This window comes from Oncorhynchus mykiss, chromosome 12 (assembly GCF_057628025.1).
Source record: "Oncorhynchus mykiss isolate SJ-2025 chromosome 12, ASM5762802v1, whole genome shotgun sequence".
In the NCBI taxonomy this organism is placed as follows: Eukaryota; Metazoa; Chordata; class Actinopteri; order Salmoniformes; family Salmonidae; genus Oncorhynchus; species Oncorhynchus mykiss.
Window position 1 is genome coordinate 45,493,427 of NC_143033.1, and position 13,250 is coordinate 45,506,676.

Below are 13,250 nucleotides of genomic sequence, written 5' to 3' on the forward strand. Positions count from 1 at the left end.
AACCAGTCAATGTTCCCAACACTTCGCAGCCACAAGTACTTAGCATTCAGTTGTTCAAATCAATGATTAAACATGCTACTAAATGTAGACGGGCAGCACTTAACTAGAATTGACTTAGCCAGACTATACCAACAAAACTTATTGAAAGAATATATACTTAGGCTACTCTTGCAGACATTAGCTGTCTTCGCTCTGTCTCTCTGTATATGTCTCTCTCTCTTACCAAGACACTTAGGACATCACAGCAATGTGCTGGCATCCCAGTAGAGGTTGAAGGTCATCACGCAGCCCTGCTGTTGATATCCTGTCACTGTGTGTGTGTGTGTGTGTGTGTGTGTGTACTTACCAGGAACCAAATGATAGCAACGTTTTCTAAACTCATTTTTCATTGCAAAATGTTTCTCAACGATGTGCGCTAATGAATAATTTGCAGGACAGACATCCCAGCACAAAGTTTTACATGTAACTCAAAAATGCTACTCACAACGCACAAAAACAAATATTAGACATCAAGGCTCTTGATCCAGGAGGGGATTCTCTGCTATTAGGCTAACAAGTGACGCTTGGTTTTGGAAGCAGCTAACCACTTAGCTAGATAGCTAACTAGCTACTACATTAGCAAACAAAACGCAGAACTGCAGAACATTTAGTACATTTTAGACCGTTAACATAATAGTTATAAGTAATTAGATCACCTGGAGCATGCTGCACAACAGTGAGTGAGCAAACACCACGCGAATGGCGGCTACCAGTAAGCTTCATCGTGAAAAATGATGTGGGAAATGAAATGAACGCAATCTTCTTTATATCGTAGTGTATTGCACAAGTTGACTGCAGGTATTGTAACTACAAGTATTCAAAAACTTAAAATAAATTGTTTTGGCGGTATTGAAAAACCATCCCGTGGCTATTTCCCTTATACCCCGGTATACCGCCCAAGACTAGCGTCAAGAACTGCAACGCTGCTGGGTTTATTACCCTCAACAGTTTCCCGTGTGTATCAAGAATGGTCCACCACCCAAAGGACATCCAGCCAACAGCAGGCCAGTGGTCAAAAATGGTTCATTGATGAAAGAGGACAAAAGAGGCTGATGTGAATTGTGCAGAGCAACAGACTGCTATAGTTAGTCAACTGACAGTCCAGTACAACATTGGTGCCCAAAGACCCATAAAAGAATGCACAACTTATCGTACTTTGACACAAATGGGGTATGGCAGCTGACGAACACCCCCTGTCTACCTAGAACGCGTTTGTGGCTTCTTTTTTTTTCGTAATAGGTAATTATAGTAATTATAGATTATAGCCATTTTGATTTCCCTAAAGAGCACACACACTGGCACAGATCGAGCAATGAGGCAGATGTTTAACCGGATGTATACATCTAAAGGGAAAGGGGGATACCTAGTCAGTTGTACAACTGAATGCGTTCAATTGAACTGTGTCTTCCGAATTTAACCCAACCCCTCGGAATCAATGGTGCGGGGGGGGGGGGGGGGGGGGGCTGCCTTCATCGACATCCACGTCTTCGGCGCATGGGGAACAGTGGGTTAACTGCCTTGCTCAGGGGAATCCGGTTGGCATTTCCACTTCCATTTCCACCAAATATGATGATGAGAGGAAGCCCAGTGGGAGGAGATGGATTTCTGTCATTGCCAAAACATTTAATCTCAATTCAGTTTTTCCCCAAAACTAAAATCTGTTAAGAACCGAGTGCACTAAGTTTTGTAGACTTTACCCTTTGCCAAAGTTTTCAAAAATGTTGTTGTTTAGGCACGCAAGAGCGAATGTAGTTATTGCATACGCACACTTCAGAGTAGGCGTTCCGTAACGGAAATATGCCAATACATCCTAGAACGCGCCAATAGCATCCCACTAGCACGTGCTTGGGATCTGCTTGCCTGCTCTATGATTAATTTGCTCCCATTGGAATTGACAGGCTGTGGTATATCTTGGGTTAGTTATATAAAAATCTCTGGTGGTGAGAAGTTTCCCCTAGGATCAGCTTCCCCTCACCCAATCCTAACCTTAAAGTGGCACTCTGTGATTGCTACATAATTGTTTTTACCTTTATATTGTTAATACCCATTTGATTATTTTGTAAAACATATTTTGAAGGATTATATATATATTTTTCACAGTACAGCGGGAAATGTATAGATGAGGTCATAGACAGAGGGTGGCCAAGATGGGTCTCGAACCCTCGTCGCCAGGGAGCATTTGTGGTCCGCTACACCAGACTTCGGCACTACCCATTGATTTGTTGAGGTATATAACTTAGAAATGCCTCATGCGCTTGTTTACTCCAACGTTTGTAAACATTGTAATTGTAAAAACATTGTATTTTATTTGTATTTTTTTTAACTATAGGCTCATAACAAGGCTCATATAAATTAGATCTCACAGATAGTCAGTCCTTGCATCCATAACTCTGCCCATGAATTTGAGTGGCACCATCAGCTGTTTACCAAATCAGTGGTGGGGTGTGACCACTTTATTGTTTGAACGGCAGATTGTCCCTTTGACCATTAGTCGGGAGAATGAAAAACGGACTCAGAATCAGCGTCTAAGGGCACCTTTCCCTTACACCAAGAGCACACACTGTATAGTTGTTCAGCAATGAGGATTGACGGTACATGCAATCAATATGACTTTCCCAATATGTTTCAATGACAGACAGTTGTGATAATACAACAGTATTCTTCTCACTCGGCTTTTCTACTTTGGTCTCTGAACTATTAGGTTGTGTGCCTTTGGCATCAAATGGAGGAAAAGAGACAAACAGAATACTAATTAATTTTCCATTGCAAAATGTTTCAAAACGTTTGCCGTAATGAACAGGACCTTGGTACAAGCAGCAGATGTCTTTATTGGGCCTGTGCAGGTTAAATGGCATCCTCTGTTTTTTGGCGCCAAATTAGAGACTAGAGTTAGACTGTTAAATCAAAGTGGGTCACAGTGGACTCTGAAGCTCTTCTTTTCCTCTAGCCTACCCCTCCTCCTTCTGGCTCTTCTTCACTAACCCTCTCTTTTTCATCTCTTAACACCTGCATGCTGCCATGACCCAATTTGATATTCAAATCACAGTAAGTGATGAAATGACACTCTGTCCCTTGTTCTTACCCCATCCTGCCATCCCCTCTTCCCTCACACCCTGCTGGCTGCACTCTCTGTGACTCCCACAATGGCTGGGTTTGTGGTGGTAGATTCTGCCGTTTGGGGCTTTGACGCCAGAACCTAGAGACTGGGCCTAAAGTGTGTCCCTTGTGGATTGACTTTAGCCTGGTCCCATCTGTTGGTGCTGTATAGCCAACTCAAATAGTTCTGGTATGGCAATGACCATAGAAGTTGGCTAGATGGATCTGACTGCCCTGCATGAACTTTAAGTCCCAATTTAGATCACCTGTCTTTCTGTTCAGCTGAGAATGTGCTCTGTATAGCCCTGCGTGCGTGCGTGTGCACGTTTTTGCGAACAAATGCCCCCTCGCATACTAGGGCTGGGAATTTCTGAGAGACCTTACGTTACGATATTATCATGATACTTAGGTGCCGATGTAACCGGTGTGAAATGGCTAGCTAGTTAGCGGGCTGCGCGCTAATAGCGTTTCAATCGGTGACATCACTTGCTCTGAAACCTTGAAGTAGTTGTTTCCCTTGCTCTGCAAGGGCCGTGGCTTTTGTGGAGCGATAGGTAACGATGCTTCGAGGGTGTCAATTGTTGTGTGCAGAGGGTCCCTGGTTCGAGCCCAGGTAGTGGCGAGGAGAGAGACTGAAGCAACACTGTTACACCGCTACGATATCTATTCAATACTGTGATTTTATTGTGATTTGATGTTCCAAACATATTGCTGACCATATGTCTGTTGCAGAGGAACAAGAGAGAGCCATGAGAAAATGAGTTTTGATTAGTCATGGAAATAAAAGTGCTAGAAACAAATTGGCTCCCTATTTAACAAGATGGAGAGGAGAACAAGCTATGAATGAAAAATACTGGAGTTTTGGTGCCGGTACAGCCAACTAGTGTGAAAATAATATTGCGATATTGTCAAAACGATATAATATATTGTCAACTGTAGCGGGGTCCCCCCCCCATCACTATCGCATGCTAAAGTCCAGAAATAAATAAATGTAAAGATGTATGTTCTTTGTTTTCTCTGCAACGCTATTTCAGTTCCTCAAAGCTCAACCTTACTGCCGTCCCACGGTATTTCCGGGGGTGCTGCTCTGGTTTAACTCAACTCTGGACCTCGAAGCCAGTTGCACTGCATTTCATTGTTCATCTCTAATCAGGGACTGATTTCAAACTGGTACAAGAGGTGTGTGTGTGTATATAATTAATTATCAGGTAGAACAGAAAACCAGAAAGCTCTACATAGTACAGGTGAATGAGTCCATGGCTGCTTCTGAAATGGCAATCTCTTCCCTATATTGTGCTGCACTACTTTGACCAGGGCTCGTAGGGCTCTATACACAGATTACGGTTTAGTGTCGTGTTCATTAGGGCATACCGTAGCAAAACGTTTTGTAATGGAAAGCGAAAAACGAGCATTTCAGTATGTACAGTTGAAGTCAGAAGTTTACATACTTAGGTTGGAGTAATTAAAACTTGTTTTTCAACCACTCAACAAATTAATTGTTAATCAAACTATAGTTTTGGCAAGTTAGTTAGGACATCTGCTTTGTGCATGACACAAGTCAATTTTCCAACAATTGTTTCAGACAGATTATTTCACTTATAATTCATTGTATCACAATTCCAGTGGGTCAGAAGTTTACATACACTAAGTTGACTGTGCCTTTAAACAGCTTGGAAAATTCTAGAAAATGTCATGGCTTTAGAATCTTCTGATAGGCTAATTGACATCATTGGAGTTCATTGGAGGTGTACCTGTGGATATATTTCAAGGCCTACATTCAAACTCAGTGCCTCTTTACTTGACATCATTGGAAAATCAAATTAAATCAGCCAAGACATCAGATTTCAGCAATTTCCAAATGCCTTAAGGTACCACGTTTATCTGTACAAACAATAGTACGCACAATAGTACGCAAGTATAAACACCATGGAACCACGCAGCTGTCCTAACGCTCAGGAAGGAGATGCGTTCTGTCTCCTAGAGATGAACGTACTTTGGTGCGAAATGTGCAACTCAATTCCAGAACAACAGCAAAGGACCTTGTGAAAATGCTGGAGGAAACAGGTACAAAAGTATCTATATCCACAGTAAAACTAGTCCTTTATCGACATAACCTGAAATGCCGCCCTGCAAGGAAGAAGCCACTGCTCCAAAGCTGCCATAAAAAAGTCAGACTACGGTTTTCAACTGCACATGGGGACAAAGATCATACTTTTTGGAGAAATGTCTGATGAAACAAAAATCGAACTGTTTGGCCATAATGACCATCGTTATGTTTGGAGGAAAAGGGGGAGGCTTGCACGCCAAAGAACACCATCCCAACCGTGAAGCACGGGGGTGGCAGCATCATGTTGTGGGGGTGCTTTGCTGCAGGAGGGAATTGTGAAAACTGAGTTTAAATGTATTTTCCTAAGGTGTATGTAAACCTCCGACTTCAACTGTAAGATCAGTAAGTGGGGCACAGTAAGTGGGTCTGGAGTTCAGAGATTAAAGGTCATCGATCCTCTTCCTCTCCCTCCCAGGCTCTACACAAGCTTGCCAATCAGTACCTGAAGAGAGAATGGCCGGACAGCCTATCAGATGAGCCAACAGACCACGGGTAAGACCTCTAGCCAAAGAGTGAACCATTATTGTATCAGCAGCGTCAGAAATGTCTCTCTCATTCTCTCAAGTGTTCTTCCGTAATAGTACTACCAGTATCAGTGTGTATAATTGAAAGCTACATATTGTTATTTGGCATTTTTTGCTAGACTCTTTGATATTTTGTGCTGATTTTAGTCCAGGTCCTCTCATGTCCGAATTGTCATTGCCTTTTAAATAAAGGTTCTTGTGCAAAAGATTAACTGGCTGAACCAACAGTTGTTGTATTGTGTCGTCACAACCATGAACATAAAAAAATATCAGGGATATTACCAGTATTCACACTGACTATTGTGTGTCTGTTGTCACAGGAACATGTACACATTGTGGAAGGCATACCTGGAGGGCATAGTGCATGTGAGCCAAACCAGGATCACGGCCTGTGAGAACTACAGGAACCAAGTGTCGGACCCTGCCAAGACTGCCAGGCTGCAGAAGGAGCAGCAGCTCAGGAAGGTATGGAAGGCAAATCACCACAAAACTGCTGAGCTTTCCATAGTTTAGACTCCCCCCACCCCGTCTCTATCCTCAATCTCGCTCGCCCTCTTGCTCTCTCACATGGTTTAGATTATTTGACGCATGTCTCCATTTATACAGCTGATGAGTTGAAATGACTGAAGCAGTTTCAGGATATGTGCTTTCTAAAGGAGAAGTCTGCTGTTCTTTGGATACAAACCAGTGTATACAGTGCATTTTGGAAAGTATTAAACCCCTTTTACTTTTTTTTTTACAGCCTTATTCTAAAATGGATTAAATCAAACATTTTCCCCATCAATCTACAAACAAAACCCCATAATGACAAGTGAAAACTGGTTTTCTACATGATTCAATATGTATTACAAATAAACAGATACCTTATTTACATAAGTAATCAGACCCTTTGCTATGATCACATGTATTTATAAAGCCCTTTTTTACATCAGCATATGTCACAAAGTGCAATACAGAAACCCAGCCTAAAACCCCAAACAGCAAGCAATGCAGATGTAGAAGCACGGTAGGTAGGAAACACTCCCTAGAGATTCAAAATTGAGCTCATGTGCATCCTGTTTCCATTGATCATCCTTGAGATGTTTCTTCAACTTGATTGGAGTCCATCTGTGGTAAAATCATTTGATTGAACATGATTTAGAAAGGTACACACTTGTCTATATAAGGTCCCACAGTTGACAGTGCATGTCACAGCAAAAACCAAGCCATGAGGTCAAAGGAATTGTCTGTAGTGGCCTCCATCATTCTTAAATGGAAGAAGTTTTGAACCACTAAGACTCTTCCTAGAGATGTCTGCCTGCCCAAACTGAGCAATCGGGAGAAGGGCCTTGGTCAGGGAGGTGACCATGAACCCAATGGTCACTCTTGACAGAGCTCCAGAGTTCCTCTGTGGAGATGGGAGAACCTTCCAGAAGGACAACCATCTCTGCAGCACTCCACCAATCAGGCCTTTATGGTAGAGTGGCCAGACGGAAGCCACTCTTCAGTAAAAGGCACATGCCAACCCGCTTGGAGTTTGCCGAAAGGCCTCAGGAGGCTAAAGAAATGTGGCTTTACACCTAAAACCCTCACAAACCTTTACAGATGCACAATTGAGAGCATCCTGTCGGGCTGTATCATCCCCTGGTACGGCAACTGCACCTCCCACAACCGCAAAGCTCTCCAGAGGGTGGTGCGATCTGCCCAACGCATTACCTGGGCAAACTTCTCACCCTCCTGGAGACGAAGGCCAAAAAGATCATCAAGGACATCAACCACCCGAGCCACTGCCTGTTCACCCCGCTATCATCCAGAAGGTGAGGTCAGTACAGGTGCATCAAAGCTGGGACAGAGAGACTGAAAAACAGCTTCTATCTCAAGGCCATCAGACTGCTAAACAGCCATCACTAGTACATCAGAGGCTGCTGCCTGTAGACATAGATTAGGAGTCACTGGCCACTTTAAGGAAATGAAACTGTACTCTATACTATGCCACCGTATCTTAGTCCAATGCCGCTTTGACACATTTATATATATTATTAAATCCTTCCAATATAACAAAAAAAAACATTTTAGTTACGAATTTAACTTTAATGAAATGAGTTGACTCTTCACATGGGATGATTTCACTGAACAACAAAAGAAAGGGAATATTGAAAGATCCATCGCATCTCCCAAAAACGTTTATATCATATCATATCATCATGTAAAATGATAGTCTAGAAACTAAAGCTTCTCCCTGGACCTTCTCAATGTCCACCTCTTGAACATCAGACTCTGAGGCCTCATCTTGACTGTCACTTTCCAACCTTGTTGAGGATGGCTTGTTGTTGGGCTCAAAAAGCCTCATTTGCCCAGATGACCACCACAATTTTTCAACCCTTGTTTTTGGTCAGCCTGTTGCTTGCTTTGGTGTGTGTGTGTTCCCAAACAAGGACCAGTTCGCCAGACTGCCCAGAACCTTGCCCTCATCCAGGCCACGGTGGCGAGACACAGTTATGATGACACCATAGGCCTTGTTGATCTCTGCACCAGACAGGTTGCTCTTGCCAGCATACTTGGGGTCTAACATGTAAGTTGCGGCGTGTATGGGCTTCAGGCGGAAGTCTTCATGCTTTTTGATGTATTTCATAACTGCAGTTTCCTCTACTTGGAGCAACAGTGAAGTGGGCAGGGCAGTACGGATTTCTGCTCTGACATCTGCAAGCAGACAGGATGGCATTGTCTCTCTCAATCCATGCAATGACTACTGCTATAGGTTTCAGGAGTTTCAGGCTGCTTACCACTCTCTCCCAAAATACATCATCCAGGAGGATCCTCTTGATGGGGCTGACCATATCGGCAGACTTTGATATAGCCATTTCTTAGAGAGACTCTTTCCCCTCCAGGAGACTGTCAAACATGATGACAACACCACCACAATGGCTGTTGCTGGGCAGCTTCAATGTGGCGCTCTTATTCTTCTCACTTTGCTTGGTGAGGTAGATTGCTGCTATAACGTGATGACCCTTCACATAACTAACAATTTCCTTGGCTCTCTTGTAGAGTGTATCCATTGTTTTCAGTGCCATGATGTCCTTGAGGAGCATATTCAATGCATGAGCAGCACAGCCAATGGGTGTGATGTGAGGGTAGGACTCCTCCACTTTAGACCAAGCAGCCTTCATGTTCACAGCATTGTCTGTCACCAGTGCAAATACCTTCTTTGGTCCAAGGTCATTGACTGCCTTCAGCTCATACGCAATGTAGAGACCGGTGTGTCTGTTGTCCCTTGTGTCTGTGCTCTTGTAGAATATTGGTTGAGGGGTGGAGATAATGTAGTTCATTATTCCTTGTCCACATACAGTCTGCTTTCTCTATGATTTTCTTGACCTTCACTTTAACTCTGTTGAACTCTGTATCCAGCAAATTAGTAGATAAAGCATGTCTGGTTGGAGGGGTGTATGCTGGGTGAACATTACTCAGAAATCTCTTTCAATACACATTGCCTGTGAGCATCAGAAGTGAACCAGTTGCATACACAGCTCGAGCAAGACATTCATCACCATTTCTCTGACTACATTCCTCCATTGAGTCAAAAAAAACTTCTGATTCCAGGAGGACCATGAGCTGTTGCTATCAATAGGGTGTCTGATTCATCATTATCACCTTGAATAGATTTAGAGGGACTTTTGTCAGAAGTTGCTTGTTGTGAGCGCTGAGGGAACTTTAGGCACTTGACCAAATGATTTTTGTATCTTTGTTGCATTTTTCACATATGACTTGGCACAGTATTTGCAAATGTACACAGCTTTTCTACATTAGCTGCAGTGAAATGCATCCATTTTCTTGTAAAGATTCTAAAAAATTTGTAAAAAGAAACATACAATTCCATGTACAGATAAATAGTTAAACAGTTATATTAAACAACTCCTTTGTAAGATAAATGTTTTAAAATAAACATTTATGGAAACGGGTGAATTAACACTCCTCAATTAGCAGGCTCAAGCAAGCTAAAACCGACATGGTAGCAAAAACTAACTAGCATAAAATGTTAACTTCTTGAGTGTAGGGAGCAGGATTTTTGTTTTTGGCTAAAAAACATACCCATTTGAAACTGCCTATTTCTCAGGCCCAGACACTAGAATATGCATATCATTGTCAGATTAGGATAGAATACACTCTAAAGTTTCCAAAACTGTCAAAATATTGTCTGTGAGTATAACAGAACTGATATTGCAGGCGAAAACCTGAGGAAAATCAAACCAGGAAGTGCTGTTTTTCCTGAAAGCTCTCTGTTCCATTGGATGCCTTGCCTCCATTTAAAGGGATATTAACCTTTAGACATAGTTTCAGGCTTTTATTTTGAAAAATGAGCGAGAAAGATAACATCGCGTCAGTGGATAGCTGGGTGTTCGCAGAGTTTTCCTTGCGCAACAGAATGGGGCAGCCATTGTCTCTCCTTCTCCTATTAAAAAAGCGACAGTCCCGGTTGATATATTATTGATTATATATTTTACAAACAACCTGAGGATTGATTATAATAAAACTTTTGACATGTTTCTGTGGACATTACGGATACTATTTGAATTTTCTTCTACGATGTCGTGACCGCTCGAGTCTGTGGATTTCTGAACATAATGCGCCAAACAAATGGAGGTATTTTGGATATAAAAATAATCTTTATGGAACAAAAGGAACATTTATTGTGTAACTGGGAGTCTCATGAGTGCAAACATCCGAAGATCATCAAAGGTAAGCGATTTAATCTATAGCTTTTCTGACTTTCGTGACCAATCTACTTGGCAATATTTTGTCTAGTGAGAGAGATGTTCTTACATGAACGCTTGTTATGCTTTCGCCGAAAAGCTGTATTGAAATCTGACACGCCAGGTGGATTAACAACAAGCTACGCTGTGTTTTGCCAAATTGCACTTGTGATTTCACGGAAATTAAATATTTTTAGTTATTTAATTTGAATTTGACACACTGCAATTCAGCAGGTGTTGATGAAAATGATCCCGCTAACGGGATGGGTGCGTCAAGAAGTTAACAAGTTAAAAATGATTTAAACACACTTTGCTGTAGGCTACTATTTACTAGTTAACACAATCATGTGTGACATATAAAATAAACGTCCTCTTGCTGTCAACTGCGTTTATTTTCAGCAAACTTAACATGTGTAAATATTTGTATGAACATAAGATTCAACAACTCCGACAAACTGAACAAATTCCACAGACATGTGACTAACAGAAATGGAATAATGTGTCCCTGAACAAAGGGGGGGTCAAAATCAAAAGTAACAGTCAGTATCTGGTGTGGCCACCAGCTGCATTAAGTACTGCAGTGCATCTCCTCCTCATGGACTGCACCAGATTTGCCCGTTCTTGCTGTGAGATGTTACCCCACTCTTCGAAGGCACCTGTAAGTTCCCGGACATTTCTGGGGGGATTGGCCACAGCCCTCGCCCTCCGATCCAACAGGTCCCCGATGTGCTCAATGGGATTGACATCCGGGCTCTTCGCTGGCCATGGCAGAACACCGACATTCCTGTCTTGCAGGAAATCACGCAGAGAACGAGCAGTGTGGCTGGTGGCATTGTCATGCTGACCCCTCCTGTCTCAGCCTCCAGTATTTATGCTGCAGTAGTTTGTGTCGGGGGGCTAGGGTCAGTTTGTTATATCTGGAGTACTTCTCCTGTCCTATTCGGTGTCCTGTGTGAATCTAAGTGTGCGTTCTCTAATTCTCTCCTTCTCTCTTTCTCTCTCTCGGAGGACCTGAGCCCTAGGACCATGCCCCAGGACTACCTGACATGATGACTCCTTGTTGTCCCCAGTCCACCTGGCTGTGCTGCTGCTCCAGTTTCAACTGTTCTGCCTTATTATTATTCGACCATGCTGGTCGGTTTATGAACATCTGAACATCTTGGCCATGTTCTGTTATAATTTCCATCCGGCACAGCCAGAAGACGACTGGCCACCCCACATAGCCTGGTTCCTCTCTAGGTTTCTTCCTAGGTTTTGGCCTTTCTAGGGAGTTTTTCCTAGCCACCGTGCTTCTACACCTGCATTGCTTGCTGTTTGGGGTTTTAGGCTGGGTTTCTGTACAGCACTTTGAGATATCAGCTGATGTACGAAGGGCTATATAAATACATTTGATTTGAGTTTAAAGGCAAAGTCAACTTAGTGTATGTAAACTTCTGACCCACTGGAATTGTGGGGAGGGTCATGTCAGGATGAGCCTGCAGAAAGGGTACCACATGAGGGATGTCTTCCCTGTCACACACATCATTGAGATTGCCTGCAATGACAACAAGCTGTCCGATGCTGCTGTGACACACCGCCCCAGACCATGACGGACCATCCACCTTCAAATCGATCCCGCTCCAGAGTACAGGCCTCAGTGTAACGCTCATTCCTTCGACGATAAACACGAATCCGACAATCACCCCTGGTGAGACAAAACCGTGAAGAGTGAAGAGCACTTTTTGCCAGTCCTGTCTGGTCCAGCGACGCTGGGTTTGTGCCCGTAGACAACGTTGTTGCCGGTGATGTCTGGTGAGGACCTGCCTTACAACAGGCCTACAAGCCCTCAGACCAGCCTCTCTCATCCTATTGCGGACAGTCTGAGCACTGATGGGGGGACTGTGCATTCCTGTTGTAACTCTGGCAGTTGTTGTTGCCATCCTGTACCTGTTCCGCAGGTGTGATGTTCGGATGTACCGAACCTGTGCAGGTGTTGTTACACGTGGTCTGCCACTGCGAGGACGATCAGCTGTCCGTCCTGTCTCCCTGTATCACTCTCTTAGGTGTCTCACAGTACGGACATTGCAGTTTATTGCCCTGTCCACATCTGCAGTCCTCATGCCTCCTTGTACTATGCCTGAGGCACGTTCACGCCGATGAGCAGGTACCCTGGGCATCTTTCTTTTGGTGTTTTTCAGAGTCAGTAGAAAGGCCTCTTTAGTGTTCTAAGTTTTCATAACTGTGACCTTAATTGTCTATCGCCTGTAAGCTGTTAGTGTCTTAACGACCGTTCCACAGGTGCATGTTCAATAATTGTTTATGGTTCATTGAACAAGCATGGGAAACAGTGTTTAAACCCTTTACAATGAAGATCTGTGAAGTTATATGGATTTTTACTAATTATCTTTGAAAGACAGGGTCCTGAAAAAGGGACGTTTATTTTTTTGCTGAGTTTATATTCACTCCACTCAGTATTGTAATCAAAACTTACCAGAAAGCATGTAGTCCTCGGCTCAGAAAGTGTATAGTTTGGGCTCAATAGCATCTCATTAGTGTGCAAGATCTTGAGAATCAGCAGGACATGTGATGGAAGAATGTACTGTGCATGCAGAGGGTTGCAATTCTATTGAATTGGGGATAGTTTAACCAAAATATGCCACAAGACCTAGAATTGCCTTGTGTATCCCACAAAAAAAGGTTCACTGTTATAAGCTAACTTTTTTTGATGGATTTATGCAAAATTCCAGGACTTAACTTCCTATGGAAAATTTCCGGAAA

The 13,250-nt window shown here is 43.0% G+C and overlaps 1 protein-coding gene across 3 annotated transcripts in view; it reads left to right on the forward strand.

Moving 5' to 3' along the window:
- LOC110537662 (F-BAR and double SH3 domains protein 2) overlaps nucleotides 1-13,250 on the forward strand; it is a 46,142-nt gene that overhangs the window by 13,769 nt on the left and 19,123 nt on the right. For all 3 annotated transcript variants that reach the window (XM_021623873.3, XM_090192557.1, XM_090192558.1), the window contains 2 exons: nucleotides 5,658-5,734; nucleotides 6,087-6,231. In XM_021623873.3, the coding sequence (XP_021479548.2) occupies nucleotides 5,658-5,734; nucleotides 6,087-6,231 (222 nt within the window). The remainder of the gene's footprint in view (nucleotides 1-5,657; nucleotides 5,735-6,086; nucleotides 6,232-13,250) is intronic.